Source organism: Emydura macquarii, unplaced genomic scaffold, assembly GCF_026122565.2.
Source record: "Emydura macquarii macquarii isolate MOO-44397 ecotype Brisbane River unplaced genomic scaffold, CSIRO-AGI_Emac_v2 contig_67, whole genome shotgun sequence".
Lineage (NCBI taxonomy): Eukaryota > Metazoa > Chordata > Testudines > Chelidae > Emydura > Emydura macquarii.
In genome coordinates this window covers 10,970,574-10,989,201 of record NW_027130204.1, presented here as the reverse complement: position 1 = coordinate 10,989,201, position 18,628 = coordinate 10,970,574, and the positions used below count along the sequence as shown (strand labels likewise).

General features: G+C 38.8%; 1 protein-coding gene across 3 annotated transcripts in view; it reads left to right on the top strand.

The window, feature by feature from the left end:
* POLR3A (RNA polymerase III subunit A) overlaps positions 1-18,628 on the top strand; it is a 46,266-nt gene that overhangs the window by 6,911 nt on the left and 20,727 nt on the right. For 2 of the 3 annotated variants that reach the window (XM_067539552.1, XM_067539543.1), the window contains exons 6-19: positions 438-677; positions 2,552-2,714; positions 2,949-3,085; positions 3,870-3,973; positions 4,613-4,754; positions 5,364-5,504; positions 6,317-6,386; positions 7,158-7,285; positions 9,197-9,335; positions 12,275-12,439; positions 12,737-12,909; positions 14,305-14,416; positions 15,539-15,657; positions 16,688-16,825. In XM_067539552.1, the coding sequence (XP_067395653.1) occupies positions 438-677; positions 2,552-2,714; positions 2,949-3,085; positions 3,870-3,973; positions 4,613-4,754; positions 5,364-5,504; positions 6,317-6,386; positions 7,158-7,285; positions 9,197-9,335; positions 12,275-12,439; positions 12,737-12,909; positions 14,305-14,416; positions 15,539-15,657; positions 16,688-16,825 (1,971 nt within the window). The remainder of the gene's footprint in view (positions 1-437; positions 678-2,551; positions 2,715-2,948; positions 3,086-3,869; positions 3,974-4,612; positions 4,755-5,363; positions 5,505-6,316; positions 6,387-7,157; positions 7,286-9,196; positions 9,336-12,274; positions 12,440-12,736; positions 12,910-14,304; positions 14,417-15,538; positions 15,658-16,687; positions 16,826-18,628) is intronic. The other variant, XM_067539561.1, reaches the window with a different exon arrangement.

Genomic DNA, 18,628 nt, shown 5'->3' with positions numbered 1-18,628 from the left:
ACATAATGAAATTTACGTAATGCTGTAATCCATGTGAACTCTAGTAATTGAAATTGGTGGTAATTATACTTTACTGTCAGCAGGTTATAAACTTACTATGTTGCTTTGGAAAGTAATTATGAAATACCTATTTTGCTATAGAAAACAGAGAAATCTAAACTGAAAATAGTGTAAGAGGAGAAGCTTGAGGGAAAGAATCAATGAGCAAGAGTTGCTGGGACTGTGATTATAAATAAATAAACCAAAAGAGAAATTTGTTTTTGTTTGCCTTAAGAATAACTTCCTCTACATATGCTTCTGTTTATTTTTAAGTGGTCTTACTTGAGCAGTTGGCAAACAAGGGTAGCAAATGAAGTCAACAGTACCAAGATGTAGCCAAAACTCACCTGTCATGCTCTTGAAGATTGCTATGTTACTTTCTTCATTTAATTTTATAGGAGAACTTGACTCCTTTAGTGGTGTTGAACCTCTTTAAAAGAATCCCGGCTGAAGATATTCCTCTGCTTCTGATGAACCCAGAAGCAGGAAAGCCTTCTGACTTGATTCTTACACGACTTCTGGTACCTCCCTTGTGCATTAGACCCTCTGTTGTGAGTGACTTGAAGTCTGGCACCAATGAAGATGACTTGACGATGAAGCTTACAGAGATCATTTTTCTCAATGATGTAATCAAAAAGGTGAGTCATTCTCCCTGCCTGCTTGAAATTGCTGTTCCTTTTTTTAAATAAATAAAAGGCTGGATTAGACTGGGGGGTAACTGGTTCTATGCTGCTGGATGCATTCTGATGTCTTTGACTTCAGCATAAGAAACAGCTGCAGGATATGGCCCTGTATGAAATGGCATAAGCATGCTGGACTCAGATGGAGCTTTCTATTTGGCTCTTGGTGTTACACCAGTGTGTTAGAGACCTCCTAAACATGGACTGGACTAATTGCTTTTCCTTAAATATTTCACAATTTCAATTCACATTACACTACAGCTGTCATGTTTTGGGACATCTGTTGCCCCTGATGGGAGCAAAAGGACATAATTAAGGTTCATAGGCCCAGAAATTCACACGCCCCTTTTTTCCCTCATCTGTTTTCTTATTTTATACCTTTCTCTTTTTGCCAGCAGACCCTTCCAACTTCCCCTTTTGACGTTTATAGGCACCTGTCTTTTCCTCTTACTCTACCCCACCACTCACTTTTAAGAATTCAAGTCACAGTTATCCTTCCTTAGTTAAGGATCAAAAGAACGCTAGAGTAATCAAGTCTATCACTTGGCTGGAAGAGCTGTTTTGCATAGTGTAGCACTACAGCATTCTTTTTGCCTCACGCCAATATGTCCCAGACTTCTGAAAGCTCATCTGTCCCTCTCACCTCTCTTTCTACTCTTCCATGTGGTCTTAAAAGGCTACCCAAAATGAGCAGCTTATTGGGCTTGTCTGCATGTAGAGTTCACCAATTGAATTTAAGGCATCGTTTTTTTTTTTTAAACTGCTTTAGTTAAACATCTGCAAAAAATTGTATGAATTCTTGTTTTGGGTTAAACCAGATTTACTTTGGTTTAGTTTAAATTGATTAGGAACAGGTTTAAACTAAATGGAAATAAGTGATTTAACCGAATGCAGCTAAATCTCTGACAAAAACTGCATATACAAAGTGAAGTTGTACCCATTGAAATAAACTGGGCACTTCCCAGCTTAGAGCTATTGTTTCCGCTTTCTACAAACTCAGGCAGTTGTTACATTCAGGTTATGTTTTCAAGATTGTATTTGCAACCATAACAGCTAGAAACTTTTTTTAAATTAAAAATGAGACTAGAAAACAATTGAGGGACTTATTCACCACTTCCCCAAAAGCTAATCCTTTGAGTCTCAATTTATTTTTGCGCATGTTTGGAAATGCTGCTGTAGCTTGAGAGTGCTGTCTCCTGGGAAGTAGAGAAACTAGCACTGTATTATAACCTGCTTCTCCTCAAGATGTTGTGTAACAGAATTATGTCCTCTGACTGGCTTTACCTGTAGTTCCATCTTTAGTTCCTGTCACAGAGATGCAGAAGTAAAACCTTAAGTGATGGTCTTTGTCCGTGAGCAGGCTAAACACAGTGCAAATTTGTATCCCACCACTCTGATAAGTTAATCACGCTCAATGAATTGTAATGTGTCTCCACAGCATGCTATTTGTATTATACGTTTGAAGTATTAAAAATGATCAGATAACCAAACAAGTGCAAATCTTTTGGTTTGTCACTAATCAAGAGCTGATCTTGCCAGAAGGAAAATGTGTTTTGCCAGGTTCTGCTCATTTTCATCCATGGAGCCTGAACAAAATGTGGTCCATTTGTTAATTATGGAGGAGGTGCCGATGCCTTGTTGCCTTTGCAGTTTAGGGTGGATATTTTTTTTTTTTTTTTTTTTTAAAGAAGCTGAGTGGGACATTCTTTAAGGAGCATCACCACTTTGCTCTTGTTCTTGTAAAACTACAAAGCTTTCTGAAAAATTTGTCAATGCCAGTTTTGTGTGTGTCTCTGCATTTGTTTTCTGAAATGGGTAATTGCCTTGTTTAGCATAGGATATCAGGAGCCAAAACACAGATGATAATGGAAGACTGGGACTTCCTACAGCTACAGTGTGCCCTCTACATTAACAGTGAGCTATCTGGAATTCCTCTTAACATGGCACCCAAGAAATGGACCAGAGGCTTTGTTCAAAGACTCAAAGGGAAGCAGGGTAGGTAAAAACCCTTCTTTTTCCACGTCTTCAAAATGTTTTTGTTTTTGTTTTTAGCCAAAACATTTGCCACTTCATAGTGCTCGTGTCAGTGTATGTTGATTAAACTAGCAAGGCTTACCCTATATGATGTCTACTATATTTTATTAACACGATGTCATTTTCTCAAATGCCATTTTGTATAATGGTACCCTTTTCCCAACTAGATTTAACTTGCTGGTTTTTTTTTTAAAGGTCGGTTTAGAGGCAATCTGTCTGGAAAGCGGGTGGACTTCTCGGGCAGAACAGTCATTTCACCTGACCCCAACTTAAGAATAGACGAAGTGGCTGTGCCTGTTCACGTTGCCAAAATATTAACATTCCCTGAAAAAGTAAGTAGAGTAAAACAAACTCTTTTTATGCATTTTTTTTTCTCCAGACACCTGCTTTGTCCATTTCTGTGGTGGTCAAATCACTGGAGAAAAAAGGAGTCAATAGGGTGTGTACAGGGGAAGAATTGCATGCTGCTTCAGCAGCTCAGTGCCATCAGTCAATATCAGAAGGTCATAGTGGCATAGATTCATTGTCCGTTGTAAAGCTGACTTGTTTCACAGAGCAAGACAATGAGAATGCTTGATACAGACTGTGAGGAGGGAGGCCTGAAGGGAGAATCATGAAAAAACAGTTTTTGCCCAACCTGTATGGCTTTGTATGTCATTGTGTCAGCATGAAGAATGGCTTTATACTGTATTTCAAGAAGATCATGCCTTTCACCTCTGGATCCTGTGTCTCCTTTCTTTTCTCATTGCTCTGGTTAATAGTGTGCCACAAAATAGACAAGCTGTGTCACGTTTCTTCTTTAAAATTCTAATTTTATTACTTCACTTGTGTTAACATAACTTTTGCATATTGTCATGGATCCCAGCATTTTTAGAGAGCTTTTCAAGCTTCCCCCTATTTCTGAATTTGCCCATCAAGCTATTCATTCAAATTCAGTCAACAGTCTTGCCTCGATAAGGTCAAATTGGCTTGTATTTTTCTTCTCTTCCCCTCCCCTCAGCAGCTTAAAATATAATCGGGCAACCACCAGGGAAACTGAAGTTGAGCCTAAAAATCCCAAAGCACAAACCCAAAAAATAGCAAGTGTTGTTTCTAACTGTTACCTTCATGCTGCAGGTGAACAAAGCTAACCTAAGTTTTATGAGGAAACTTGTACGGAATGGTCCCGAAGTTCACCCTGGAGCCAATTTCATTCAACAGAGGCACACGCAAATGAAAAGGTACTTATCTGTGAAGGTTCACTTTCCGCCTGTCACCGCTACCTGATCTTATTGCTAACGTAATTCATCAGAAGGATTCCTCTGTGTTTTTTGTTTTATATCATCTTTGCTGAAGGATAAAACAAGATTCCCTGACCTAAAGGTAACTTGTGCAAACAAACATGAACATAGATAAATCCTTCTATTAAAATACTTTTTGGTAAGCACAGATTCAATGTCGTTGCTAGTAAACTATAGTTGAATTGCTACAAATGAATGGCATACCTGTTTCCTGATAAAAGTTAAAACTACTTATGTTTTCTTTTAAAACATTGATTTTCATGGATATGCTGTGTTGGCTGACTAATCCACTTTTGCCTTGGAGAATAATGATGTATCTATGTGCTAATTGTTTAGTTAACATACAGTAGAGTTATCTTTGATATTAAATTGACCTGCTTCCTGATCTAAAACTTTTGTGAAAAACTTTCTCCTTCAGTTCCACTCAGTGATGGAAACACTCTGTCTGGTTCAAAGTGGCTGTCACTGGAGGCTTTTTAAGAAATCAGAGTACAAATAAGGGGATGCTTTTTAGCTATCTACTACTCTTTTTGTCTTTATTTTATCTGGGTTTTTTACTCTTGACCTGTTCATTTCAAGGTTTTTGAAATACGGAAACCGTGAGAAGATGGCTCAGGAGCTGAAGTATGGTGACATTGTAGAGAGACATCTCATAGATGGGGATGTAGTTCTGTTCAACCGACAGCCCTCTCTGCACAAGCTGAGCATCATGGCTCACATAGTAAGTATACAGACACACACCCCAACCACTACCCTCACCCTGGCATCTGGCTAGCATGCAAGCTTAACCTTTAGTTGTTTAGTTTTGTTTTATTCTTTCACTCAAACTGATGATATTTTGCATCGAAAAACAGCACTATATGGAAATGATCCAAACAAAATAGTTTTCTGCTTGTGCATAGGAATCAAATTGAAACTGAGCGCAGTCTTTTGTTCAAATTCCACTGATTTACATAAAATTTGCTTACATATTTATATTTGTGTCTGTGCATGCATGTGTATAGATGCAAAATTTTAATTTTTATAGTGTTAATATGCGCTCTGATGCCTAAGAATATACTGCATCTTGTATTTCTCAAGCAATATTGCATGGTAAAGGTGTTAGTAAATAAATTAATTTAACTTCATTGTCACCTGGTGAGCCTCCACCAGTTTCTGTGTAAATTAAAACAAGTAATTAGATATAGTGTCTCAGGTATCTTCATAATTTAAAAAAATGTAAAAGCACGGTTTGCAAGGAAACCACTCTCAAAACTTTTTTTAACTTCTGGAATCTTGTAAATTTGATATGAATCACTATCTGCAGTATCACTTTTTATCTCTTCTGCAGGCTAGAGTGAAGCCCCACAGAACCTTCAGGTTTAACGAATGTGTCTGTACACCATACAATGCAGATTTTGATGGAGATGAAATGAACCTTCATCTTCCTCAAACAGAGGAGGCCAAAGCAGAAGCACTGATTCTGATGGGGGTAAATGGAGTATCTTTCTGTCTGGTTTGTGCTAATGTGATATTGCATTTCTGTATGAGCAGGATCCTGTATTTTTAGATCAATGGGAGTTCACCAAACTCACAACTTTACAAGAGCCACCAGCAATACGATCCCTTGTAATTGTAACTTGACTGAACACTTCAACCACTACATGAGTAAAAACTACTCTCCCCCTCTGACCAAGAGTCTGTTACAGTTAGACTCCATAGTCTTGCTTAAACAGCTGTGTGATATAGGTTTGTTACTAACATAACTTTTTCTCTCTGTGGCTTTTCTTGTGTGTTTGGGTATCTGTCTTTCTGGCATCTGTTGATTTTTTTCCCTTTTCCCCACAAATGATTGGAAAGTAACGTCCAAACATGCCAGGTGTGGCTGCCATTTTTTGTTTTCTGAGCAAAATGTGTTTGTACATGTGCCACTGCTTTGGATCCCTATATCTGGTGGCTGGTAGTGAACACAGTTTGCAAGGCAGTACCTATCTTCCCTAGTCTTTCCCTACTGATTTCCATAGGTTAGATGTGCATGTGTATTAGCTATAAGGCTAGGATAGGGTCTAAACAAGGGATTCCTCTAGTTTACAGCATTTGTCCTACATACTAGAGTAAATCCTAACTCTTAAACTAACTCTTAAACTATGGGATTGGACCCTTAATATCTATGTTTCAAGCACAGTCTTAAAAGATCTGTTCTTTCACTTGTATTGCAATAAGTAACACATAGTACTGTATAAAGTTCATCTTCTCCACAGAATATTTCAAGTAATACTAATTTTTCATTCTTACACTCTACAGACCAAAGCAAACTTGGTAACCCCAAGAAATGGAGAGCCTTTGATTGCTGCTATTCAAGATTTTCTTACAGGTCTGTATGTAAAGCTCAGTTTAGAGATGTGTGTGTGACTTAACAATTGTTTCCTTTTTTCGAAAATCCAAAATGTCCCACGTTAATCTATAAATCTGTCTTCACAAATCAAATTACATAGGTACAACAAAACAAATGATCTTTTGGGACAGTATTAATCTGAAACTTCATCAGTTCTCCTGGAATGTTAAGAGTGTACCTATCTGAAGCCCCTTCCAGTGTTTGTGGTTTTACAGCCAGGTTTTCAGTTTCTAAAAATGTTTTTCTCTGCCCTGTTGCAAAACCTATGGAAACAGACAACATTGATTCCATGGCTATGAAGCAACGAAAATGATGCTACACAGTGTTTTTCAGTTATGATCTGGCATGACGGGGTTACTTGTAATATTTTTTTAAACAACACCATCAGCTTGAAGTTTATAGTAGGTTTATGTGTCTGCAAGCTTATTTAATGTCCTAGAAAATGTTTAATGGCTATATCAGTGGCCAGAGACCTCATAAGGAAGAGGACGTTTGACAGCAATCCTCAGATGGTCTTTCAGACTTTAAATCTAATAGGGGAAAAAATAACTTTCTAAGTTTATAAATTACTGGTACAAGCCTTCATTTAAAAATTATAAGTGCAAGGAAAGAACTTACAGCCAACATTACATCTGCTTGGCTGTCATCTCATGCATTAAGTGGATAACTAATGGTTAGAGTAATACTTAACATGCAATCATTTTTCAAGTCTACTTCAGTCTATCAGGTTAACCTTTTTTCACATTCCAGGTGCCTATCTTCTCACACTAAAAGACACCTTTTTTGACCGAGCGAAAGCCTGTCAAATTATTGCTTCTATCCTGGTTGGTAAGGATGAGAAGATTAAAGTTCGCCTTCCACCCCCAACAATCCTAAAGGTGTGTGATCCTGTTCTTTTATCTTAACTGTTGCAAAGAGTTTTGGCCATGATTTCTCTTGGATGTTTTGCATACTTGACTCATTCTCATAGCCAGCATCTTAGCAACAGTTGTTCTTTGAGCGGTGACTTGTGCTGTAAACATGTTGTGCATGGGGATGGGGAGAGAAGCAGAGCTCCACGCTGCTGTTTTAACTTCTCAATGGATCAGAAAGCCATGCTATGAGAATCATACGATAGGGCCATGGGGAGGGAAAAATGGTGGAGTTCAGGGAGAATAACTAGGGCACTGCAGTGTACCCAAACTGTCTATGCTTTGGCTCTCCACTACACTGAATCAACTATATGCATATTGGCATGTTGTGCTGCCTCCACGTACTTCCTATAGTTTGAAAGACAGCAGCCCTAATCTCTCATACCTGAGAAATCTTGCTAAACAAGGAATATAGATGCAGGGGAAGTTGTCTACAGATATGAAGGGTTGGAATGTAGGTGATGTGATTGTCATCTGAGTCTGTACCTTCCAGTGCTCACTGACCCCAGTCCTGATGCTACTTCATGTGTGCTGAAGCCAGGGAGTCTGAGTAGGGCCAGGGAATTTGATTGGGTGGGGGAAGCTGCATATTGGTGCATCAGAACTTGAATGGCTCATGTGGTACTGGTTACTTTACCTGTTGCCCCCTCTGTGCATTGAGGAGCCCTGTGGGTTCAGTGCACATGCCTTGGTGCAGAGGAACTTGATCCCCCATTTTCCCATTTAATCTCCTGCCCTTCCCCCCGCCTACCCTCCCCGCACACACACACATTCCCACTGACTTGTCCTCCGCCCCTCCCCTACAATATACAGCAGTGCCATGGGGACTCTAGAACATTTAAGACAGTGAAGAGGCCATAGGGATGGTGGGGGACAATTGGGAGTTGTAGGGCTTGAGTTTGGGGGGGGGGCAGGATCTGGGATGGAAGAAGAAGAGCAGGGAAGAGCTTTGCTCCATAGCTGCCTACGGTCCTATTTCATATTCAGCTGCACAGTTTTTAATTCTCATGACATACATAAGTCTGTAATGTAGTGTTTATACATAATCAGTATACAGGTGTTTGGAGAAGATACTCATGCACTTTTTATTGTGATGTAGAGGAGTTTGATGCATGCATTGTGGTTATCTGCTGAATAAAATATTAAGTAATGACTTACAAATGAACATTTATACTGGTACCTAGAGTGATCTTAAAAGTGATAAATATCCATTTGCTGGAGTGTTCAATTATTCATCTGTTTAGAGGATAGTGGAACTGGAGCATCAAAGGATAATGGTCATCTAAGGCAAAGGCCAAAGCATTTAGGGGGAAGTCAGTTTCCAGGTGAGGTAATGATTTTCATTTGTAACAAGACACTGATTCCATGAACTAGTTTCCGTTTTGCCAAACGACTGATGTAGACTTAGTTGTTTGTGGCAGTTGCTTATGTTGGCTAGCTGTATTTCGTTTGGCTGAAGTACATAACAATGTCATCTCCAAGCCAAATGCACACAAGCACTGTATACTGAAAAAGAGAAACTAGTTTCACAGCAGTGTAATTGGGAGGGCTGAAGTGAAGATAGTGATCATCTTTTTGCTTTTATTTCAACCAGCGTCAGAGTGAAGTGGTGGTGGGGAGAGGGTGTTGCACATACAACTGCTCTCTGTTCTTCATCCAAAAACAATGAAGTTCCGATTCCTCAGGGTAGTGGGGTTTCTGTTTTCGCTTAAGTAAGTGAATAATGGCAGCCATCCCAGCAAACTGGCTGGCACAGGTTGTTCCACCGATGTATTAAACAAAGTTGCAGAACATCACATTGAAATTGGCTGTTTTGATACTGTAACCTTATCGAAAACATTCTGACTGTTTCTGATACTTCCCCTTTGTTCCCTCCAGCCTGTTACCTTGTGGACAGGAAAGCAGGTCTTCAGCCTCATTCTCAAACCTAGTGATGACTGTCCTGTGAAAGCCAACCTCCGAACCAAGGGCAAACAATACTGTGGCAGAGGGGAGGATCTGTGTGTCAATGATTCTTGTGAGTGACGTTGACTGCTCAACTCTGTTATCCATTCATAACAAATCCGAATTCAAATCACTTATCTGTAATTAAGTTCACAACAGGGAAATGTAACTGAGAAAAAATGCTGCTAAATGCTGTTTTTCACTGTTAAATATGAAAATGTTAGTAAAAAAATGCAAGGATATGTTAAATATCTGCTCACATACAAATCAGGCAATTTCTCAAAAGTTGATGTTCGCTTGGACATAGAAAACTAAGGAAAAATTGTGCATTTTACTAATACAAATGTATATGGCACCTAACTGTTCATGACACCTTAGAGAGATTTTTAAAAAACCTAATCTTTGCCCCAAAGATCTTATAGTTTTAAACTTGACAAATGCAGAATGTGAAGCTAGACCAAGGAAGGTGATAAGGAAAGCAGAGAAGGAGCAAAGATGAGTTGCTATACAAGAAGCAAATTACACATTCTCTGATATGTTTAAAGTTCGGACTGAGGTACAAGGCGGCAGAGAGAAGTGAAGGGGAAGTGAGGACACTTTGATTGTAGGTCCAGTGATAGAGTAGTGGATTGGGTACAGCAAGTGTGGGTGGAGAATGACAAAACACTGCGGTGAAGGGACTGGTGGGAGATAGGAGCAGGGTTGTGTAGGGCCTCTAAGTTGCAGAGAGGGAATTGAATACCTATGTGGGAACACAGAGCGATGGCAAAGTGGCGTCAGCAGGAAGGGAAGATGGATTTGGCTGCTCATCATTGCCCAAAAAGGAGAGTAATGGAAGCCAGAAAAGAGAAGGTGGCTACTGGAGACCAAGCAAAGAGAGGCTCTTGGTGTGAAACAGAGCTTTGGTAATGGGGACTGAGATCTGCTGGATGTGTAGGGACACTGATAAGACTTGATGAAATCATGGCAATGAGAAGGTAAGAGAGGATTCAAAGATAGTTACAAGATGGCAACATTGAGTGACTGGGTATGAGCATGGTGAGTTTTCAGAAGGAGTAACCAGCTTTCCATGGTCCTTGGAAAGTTCTTGTACCTCTATCCTTATCCTCTATGGCTGCTGTAAAAACCTGGAACCCAGGTGGGTGGGGGATCAATTCTTTGTCCTCCTCAGGATCTAGTATATCTGGCTGGCTGCCGGGAGGGGCTATTAAACCAGTGGTTCCTAGTTAACTATTTCTGTAACCAGAAAAATACTTCCTCTGTTTTTGTTAGTTTTTTTTACCCCATATCCCTGCCACCTTTTTCTTCACACTGAACAAGCTGCAGAGGAGCAGAGCAATGTAAACCCAAGAAAATTGTCCCACCATACGAAGAAACTGCAGAGGGATGTGACAGATCTGAGAAGGTGTTGGTGGAAACCTCAGGTTAATGGTGTTGGCAGCTTCAGAGGAAGTGATGATCCCTCTGAGTTTCTCTGAAGTTAGTGTTGCAGTCTCTGGCATACCTGTTCCTCTGGAAAAATCTCACTGCTTCTGCAAGGTCTCATGAAATGCCAACATGGCTGTTGCTGTGTATTCAGTCATTAATGAATATCAATAGCTAACATTTACTGTTCCGCAAGCAGAATTTGTTGCATTTCTGTTTTAAATAAATAATTAAATAATAGGTCAGGTCTGCCAGTAGACCTGTGTCAGCTGAGGGGTGAAAAGGTGAGACTCCTGACCCACATAGCTGTGCCAGCAGAAATCCTAGTGATGATGCCATTACACCAGCAAAGCTGTGCTTTTGCTGGTATTGCTTGTTTGACTTAAGGGGGGTGGAATTACTATATCAGCACAAAGCATGGAGTTTTGGGTATAGCTGTGCTCTCACTAGGAGCACTTAATAAGCTAGTTGACCTATTCCTAGTGTACATATAACCATGGTGTACCATTAGCGAGCAAGGATAGTGCAGTGACTTAAGTCCATCTATATACCCATGCCCTTTTTTGAATGGAGCATATTTCAGTTGGCGTGCTCACGTATTAAGTTGCTTGCTTGCTTGCTTATATAGTAAGTGCTTAAAGTTCATGTTGAGAAGGGACCTCAATTTTTTTATTACCTGAAAGGAAAAATTCACAAGGAAGGTGTAATATCTGCAATAGACTATTTTTGCTGAAAAAAAGTCCTTTGAAGCATACAGCTTTCAGGCACAAGTCTAAAATGTGTATCATCTTAAAGGTACACTTCTAATTAAAGAGACAATATAGCCTAGCATATCTTTTTACATTAGAGATGTACCTTCTAAGATGTGCAGCACAAGTGAATTTCAAAATCCTTGGAAAGTTGTTTAAATAATAGAGAGGTGCTGCTATCTACTCACTGAAATTCTGCAACTCTTAATCCCAGAAACACAAGGATTTGATTTTTCTAGTGCTATTATGCCCAATTATGACTTAGGAGGAGAATTTTATTTAGGAACAAATGATTCTTTGCCCACTATAGTCACTTAATATTTTTATCAAAGTTAAGTCTGACTTTTGGCTGGGAAACTGTTTTCATTGATTTGCCCTAATTGTATTTTAAACCGTGTGAACAAAAATGGACTAATTTAAGATATCTCTCTGAAGATTTAAAATTGCTTTCATTCATTTAATTCTTCCATGAGAGTTGAAAAATAAAAATTGGTGGTGGTATGGTTGCGTCTACATTATGGGCTACTACAGTTTCTAAAAAAAAAAAGTGGCGATTCAAGCATGTACCTGGGGAAAGGATGGGAAATAGATGTAAGTATATGGGAAATGGAATTATGTGGGAGGATCACTTTGGAGACACTTTCCCTGCATCGTTTTTATTCAGGGTTGTACTTCTACAGGCATATTAAATGTGTGTGTTTTCTGGCTTTTGTTTTTGTTTTTACAACCAAGACTTTTATGATTAAACTACTACCTGCTAAATTACGGGTAACACAAGTTTAAAAGCTCCTGGTGTCTTAGGGCATCAGGCTTTCACTATTTTCCTTTGTGCCTCCAGATGTTACAATCCAGAATAGCCAGTTGATGAGTGGCAGTATGGACAAAGGAACCTTAGGATCTGGATCCAAGAACAATATATTTTACATTCTGCTGAGAGACTGGGGACAGGTAGAGGCTGCAGATGCTATGTCACGGCTAGCCAGGCTTGCTCCTGTTTACCTCTGTAAGTAGCGTGGAAAGTTCATTTAGTTGTATAATGATATTTTAATGTAAAAATGTAACCTAAATCCAGGAAGGTTTCTATTAAAAATGTAGCCTATTTAGACAAAGAAAAACCAATGAGACACTTTTTTTCTCTATTTCCATCAATTTAGTATCTGTTCACAACATTGTCTTGAATTCAAGAGATGCATTTGCAAATTACGTACAATGGAAAAAATTCTGTGATAGTTACCTGCATAGAACTCCGTGAACGGGAATTCTTTCATATGTCAATATCCTTTTTGTAATTTTACTATAGCTAACCGTGGGTTCTCAATTGGGATTGGTGATGTAACTCCGGGACAGGGGCTGCTAAAGGCTAAATATGAACTTCTGAATGCTGGCTATAAGAAATGTGATGAATACATTGAAGCTTTGAACACTGGCAAACTGCAGCAGCAGCCTGGCTGTACCGCAGAAGAGACGTTAGAGGTGAGTGGTGCTTTGCTTGTTAAAATAGTGTTGGATGAGTGCTACACACATTCAGGCCGAGACACTCAAGTTTATTAAATCAAATCTTTATTTTAACCGAAAGCATACCTTTCCATTACAACTATTATTCAAGTATGAAACAACAGACATATGAAAAAAGCCACAGCCTGTTACTTTCTTCTGGGGCATAGGGGTATCGTGGAAACGAAGTTCCAACTGCCCATTATCACGTTTTATTACACATCCAAATTATGTATTCGTTAGATATCTTCCAATCAGCATTAAGTATCATGAATGTTAAGTATCTTTTATGTAACTCATACAATACTCGTGTGAACTTTAATTGGCATGTAACTTTTTGCTGTCATTTTTGTGTTTTCTGAGTGATTGTGCATATTTTGGCCAGGTCACTTTGACCTGTTTCTCTGCATAGGGCTTTTTTGGGACTTTCCAGTCCTTTTTGCTAACTTCTTTTGGCAACACAATTTATAGATATGTTGTTCAACTTAAGCACATCCTATGTTTAAAAACTTCCTCCTCTGTCCTATATAGTTCTTGTAAATAAGTTTACTTGATGACAGAGTCATTTAAAGTACCTTTTGCTCTTGTCAGGCAAACTACAAACTAGGCCAAAACCAGCCTTACTTACAGACAGGACTGATGAAACAAATCTCAATACCAGCCTATTACAAGATGGTTTATTGCTGAGATTTGAATCATAGATTGATGTAAATTTGCAGTGAAGCTTATATATGTAGTGTGTCCTAAATATGATTGCTTGAAAACTGCAGGGAATATAGAGTTGTACTTAAATATGTGCCTAAGTTGAAGAATCTGGGTAGTTATATAGATGTCATATCTTAAGAGGACAAATGCTTGAAACTGTTAATCTATTCTAGTCATAGAAATGCTAAATCATTATTTTTCTTAAGATATAAAACACTAAAATAGGATCTCACTTTGCTAATCCTCAAATCTGATGCTGGTCACAACAAGCCACAGTTTTCCCATACTTCTCAAAATAGAGAGTAGTAGTAAGATCTCATGTTACTAAATTTAGTGCTTGCATCAAATACATTATAGGACATAGACTTGACACATGAACAAGTACTATTTGTGATGCAATATATTTTAAATACATTTGCTTATTGTCTTAGTGGCATAGTTTTGCCAGTCTATAGTGGGTCTCCTATTCTATAGTTCATACCACTAAGATTCTAATGCATTTCAAAAAGCAAAATTTTTTTAGTCTTAGTAATGTTCTCTTTGCCTTTTTGATGCTATTTTAGACTTCATACAGAATGCTACTGAAGTTTTTTTTGGTGGCTGGCCTTAGTACACTGCTATGTGCATATTATCTGTTACTAATACTAAATGTCAAAACTCTCATTCTAGGCCTTAATCCTTAAAGAGCTCTCTGTGATCAGAGACCATGCTGGCAGTGCCTGTCTCAGAGAACTAGATAAAAGTAATAGTCCCCTTATTATGGCTCTCTGTGGTTCTAAAGGTAAGATAAGTCAACTTTTGGAATTGTGTGAAATTTTGCCTACATTATTTGCTCTTATGTTCTTATACGAGAATCACTTATTCTGCCTTTCTGTTAAACATTATGTAGTCTGTTTTGTCTAAAACATGCACCTGTGTAAGTATTAGATTCATAGCCTGTATTGTTGCCACCCATACCTTCGGAAGGTAAAGCTAGCATCTTTCTACAACAAGAGCATCCATCCAGCACTTTAGGTGTCCCTGGGACTCTTGTAGAAATACACAGACTGTTACCCCAAGGTCAAATAACTCCTCAAACACGTAAATACACCAGAAAAAATAATTATCGGGAAGACTTCCCACTTCCACTACCAAATCATTTCATGTTCCATTTTCCTGATCTCTGCTGCTCTGCTTCTACAAGATCATTTGAGTAGTTGTTTTTCTTTTCTTGTTTGGATATTGTCTGATCTTTGCCACTAATTTCCTGTGTGACCATGGGCAAGTCAATTTAGCTCTCTGCATCCATTTACCCATCTGTATCAAATGGGTATAATACTTCATGGGGTGAAGAAGTTTTATTAATATTTGTAAAACACTTTGGGATCTTGAGATGAAAGCTGAGCAAGTCTTGTTTTGACTGTTTTCAGAAGGAGTTAATCAATTGATGCTATGTCTGCAGAGAAACTGAAGATTCTAGATTCAAGATGGGTTTTTAAAGTAGTTATTGCATCTGTCAACTGCAGAAGAGGTGTTGAGCAATGAAATTACAACAACAAATTTTGTTAACAGACTTGGATGATAGGCTGTAGATAATATAATAAAAAATACCAAACAAGTTAACGTAAGGCCTATAATCAAATAAGAATTTCATAAAGATCCATGATCCAAAGAAAACTAGATTGATTGATTGGTGTGGGAATTCCTTGTAGGGACGACTTAATTTAGCTTGGTATTGCCAGTCTGTGAATGTAAGTTTAACTGAATAAGATAAGTAACTGAAGAGTTTAATTGACTGACTGACTGTTTTTTTAAATGTGCAAACTTCTGATGACCTAGTAAGTGGTGCGCGCTCCTGATCTCCAATTTGAACAAGGATCCTTTTATAGAGGATTGCTAATTTTGATGTCATTTATTTCTCCAGGTTCCTTCATTAACATATCCCAGATGATTGCCTGTGTGGGACAGCAGGCTATCAGTGGGTCACGAGTGCCTGATGGATTTGAAAATAGATCTCTGCCTCACTTTGAGAAGCACTGTAAGGTCAGTAGCCTTGCACTAAACAGGATTTAATGAAATTCATCCATGAACTGGAGCTAAGCTCAGATGAGTCACTACTCAGTCCTTCACCAATGGAAGGACCACCTCTAAGAATGAGGGTAACACCATATTGTTCAAATACAACATTTTGAATAGGGAAGTAGGGAGGGAGAGCTGATGCTTTTTTGCCTTCATTTGTTTCCAGACATCTTAATTAGCCTGAACCTAAAAACTAAGCTTGTAACTTCTGGTTGCTCTTTTCTGCCACATAGTCCCTTCCTTGAAATAGTTAAACAGTACTTTAATACGTTAAATTAATATTTGTTGAAATAACTTTAAGAACACCACTGAGGATACATTCATGGTTCTTATATTTCTTATAGTCAATAGATTCCCTTAATCTTAGCCCTTTTTTTTCTTTTCCCTTGAACAATTTGCTGCTCTAAGGTTTCTCATGGCTGCTGTGCTGCTGGTTTTGCTTTTATGATTTGATTTCAAGAATTTTTAGTGCATGTGAAATAGATGGTTCACTCTGGCATCTAAAATTCTCTGTAGAACAGATACAGCACGACAAATAGTACTGCTAACTTTATATCAATGGTTCTTGGTCCCGTTGTGCAGGGACCATTTTCTTAGGGTCAAGAGAGTAGAACTGTTTCCATGTTAATACAGGCCTATCTTGAGACTGCTAGTTAAAATAATGGTATCAATCCATTGTGTGCAGGTTGTGTAAAATCCATTAACCAGATCTTCATCAATGGCCAAAACAAACTATTCAAAAAAATTAGAAACTCCAACACACTGAACCATGATACATAGTCCATGTACCATGGGGCCAGATTTGGACAGTTCAAGTAGAATTAATGTCTCTGCCATACTTCTTCCTTCCCACCCAAAAATGAGTATTCATATTGTCCTCCAACCAGGTTGCAACTCAGGAGAGTGTGCCTAGGGTCCTGTTAGACTTAGTTTTTCTGTATGTAAATGTTTTTCTATTGAAGACATTTGGAACTTTTTTTCCCTTCCCCTCTAGCTTCCAGCAGCAAAAGGTTTTGTTGCCAATAGCTTCTATTCTGGCTTGACTCCTACTGAGTTCTTCTTCCATACAATGGCTGGTCGTGAAGGTCTAGTTGATACAGCTGTAAAAACAGCCGAAACTGGATATATGCAGGTAATGCTCGACAGTGGTTACATATATGTAACAGTTTTGGTTTTGCAAGAGAGTTATGGTTGTCCGCCATATTTTTATGTGAGGTGCAGTTAAATCTCATTGCTCAGGTGCTGGATTTGTCTTCTAAAATGGGCTTTCATTAAGTGACACAGGAGTGTGATTATCTTACCTTCTCAGTACAGTGACAAATCCTTGTTCAGAAGGGTCCTAATTTGCTGAGCAAAGTGGCAAGTGTCTTCAGTTTCTCTTGAAGTTAATGGTGGCCTGGGGCACCTCAGTGGATCATGCTCACAGCATTTCTTAATCAGACACCTGTGGTGATGCTTTGATCACTTAGTCATTATTCCAGTAAAAACAAAGATTAAACCAGTGAAACTTTAAACTCGTGGTCTGAACCACCAGAAGAAAAGCAGAGTTGTAAGCATGGACTTTCGTGGGGCACACTTGGGTGAATAGACTCGATGTCTTCAGTGGGGTGACTCATGTAAGACAAGCAGAATTTGACCCCTTCAGGAATGAAAACTTATTTTAAGGTGTGTGATATTGTTCAAAAATAGCTCAAGGCTTGGCTAACTCTGCTTCCATTTAGGTAAATGGGAATTCTGCCATTGATTTTAATCAGAGTTAAGCCCATATGAGTGCTTTTGAAATCCACGTACTTGAGTGCTTAAGATAGTATTGAAGTTCTTATTTAGAGGCATTATTCAATTTATTTGGGTGCAATCTCTGATCCCGTTTAGAGGGTTTGACATTCTGGGTTGCAATCCAGACCAATGGGGGCCTGTGTCACCACCGTCCTTGAAACTTTGGCTGCCTCACATTGCTTTGCTGCTGTAGCTCCCACCTGGGCTGCTTGCATCATTCAGGTCACATCTGAGTGTCTGCATACAGCCACAGTCCTGGTCCAGCAACATTGACCCCAGCAGCCTGTCACCAATACCAGACCAACTCTGGTTTCCAGCAGCCTTGGTTACTACTTGCAGGATGACTCCAACACACTCAGAGTCTCAGATTTTCCCCAAAAAACGTGTGTTCTATGCTGCCCAGCTCTCTCCTGGGCTGTCAAGATATATTAGGTCCCTTGCCCCTTAAAGGGGATCATTTTACAACAGTTTGCTACCATAAATGGAGTTTTCCCCCACTGGATTAGCTTTAATTAAATAATAAAACTATAAAGAGAGTGTCAGTACAAGTACAACGCATTAAAGTCAGAAACGTTTACAAGAGAAATAAAATGTTTTTAAACTTGCAAGTCTAATTTGAAAACTTTTTTCAAGGTGAAATTCTTACCATGGGTTTCCAGAAACATTGCTGACCAAGTTTCAGGTCAGGATCTGCTCCCAAAGTCCATAGGCTGTTTCTTTTGTTGTCTTAGATGAAAGAGAGAGAGAGAGAGAGAGAACTTGGGGTGTTTTTGTCCCTTTTATAGTTCAGTCACCCTCTGAAATGCATTTTCCTGAGGATTACCCCTAGATAAAGTTCCTTCCAGCTGTCAGGATGGAGACAAGAGGTCTTATTGTGAAAGAGGTTTCATGCTGTTTGCTAAAATGTAGATGTGCCATGTCTCCCTCTTGCTTTTTCAAGGACCTTATTACTAATTATATGTAAATTGAACTAAAAACACATTCCTTTGTTCTAAGATCTGCTTGACCAGTCCTGCCTAATCGGGACTAGGTGGGTTTGAATATGTGCCATCAATGTCATTCGGGGAATCCATAACTTTACATATAATGTTGCTACACACATTTTACCGTGATATTATTGACCAGCAAGTTATTAGTTTTCAAATGAGACCTCACAAGG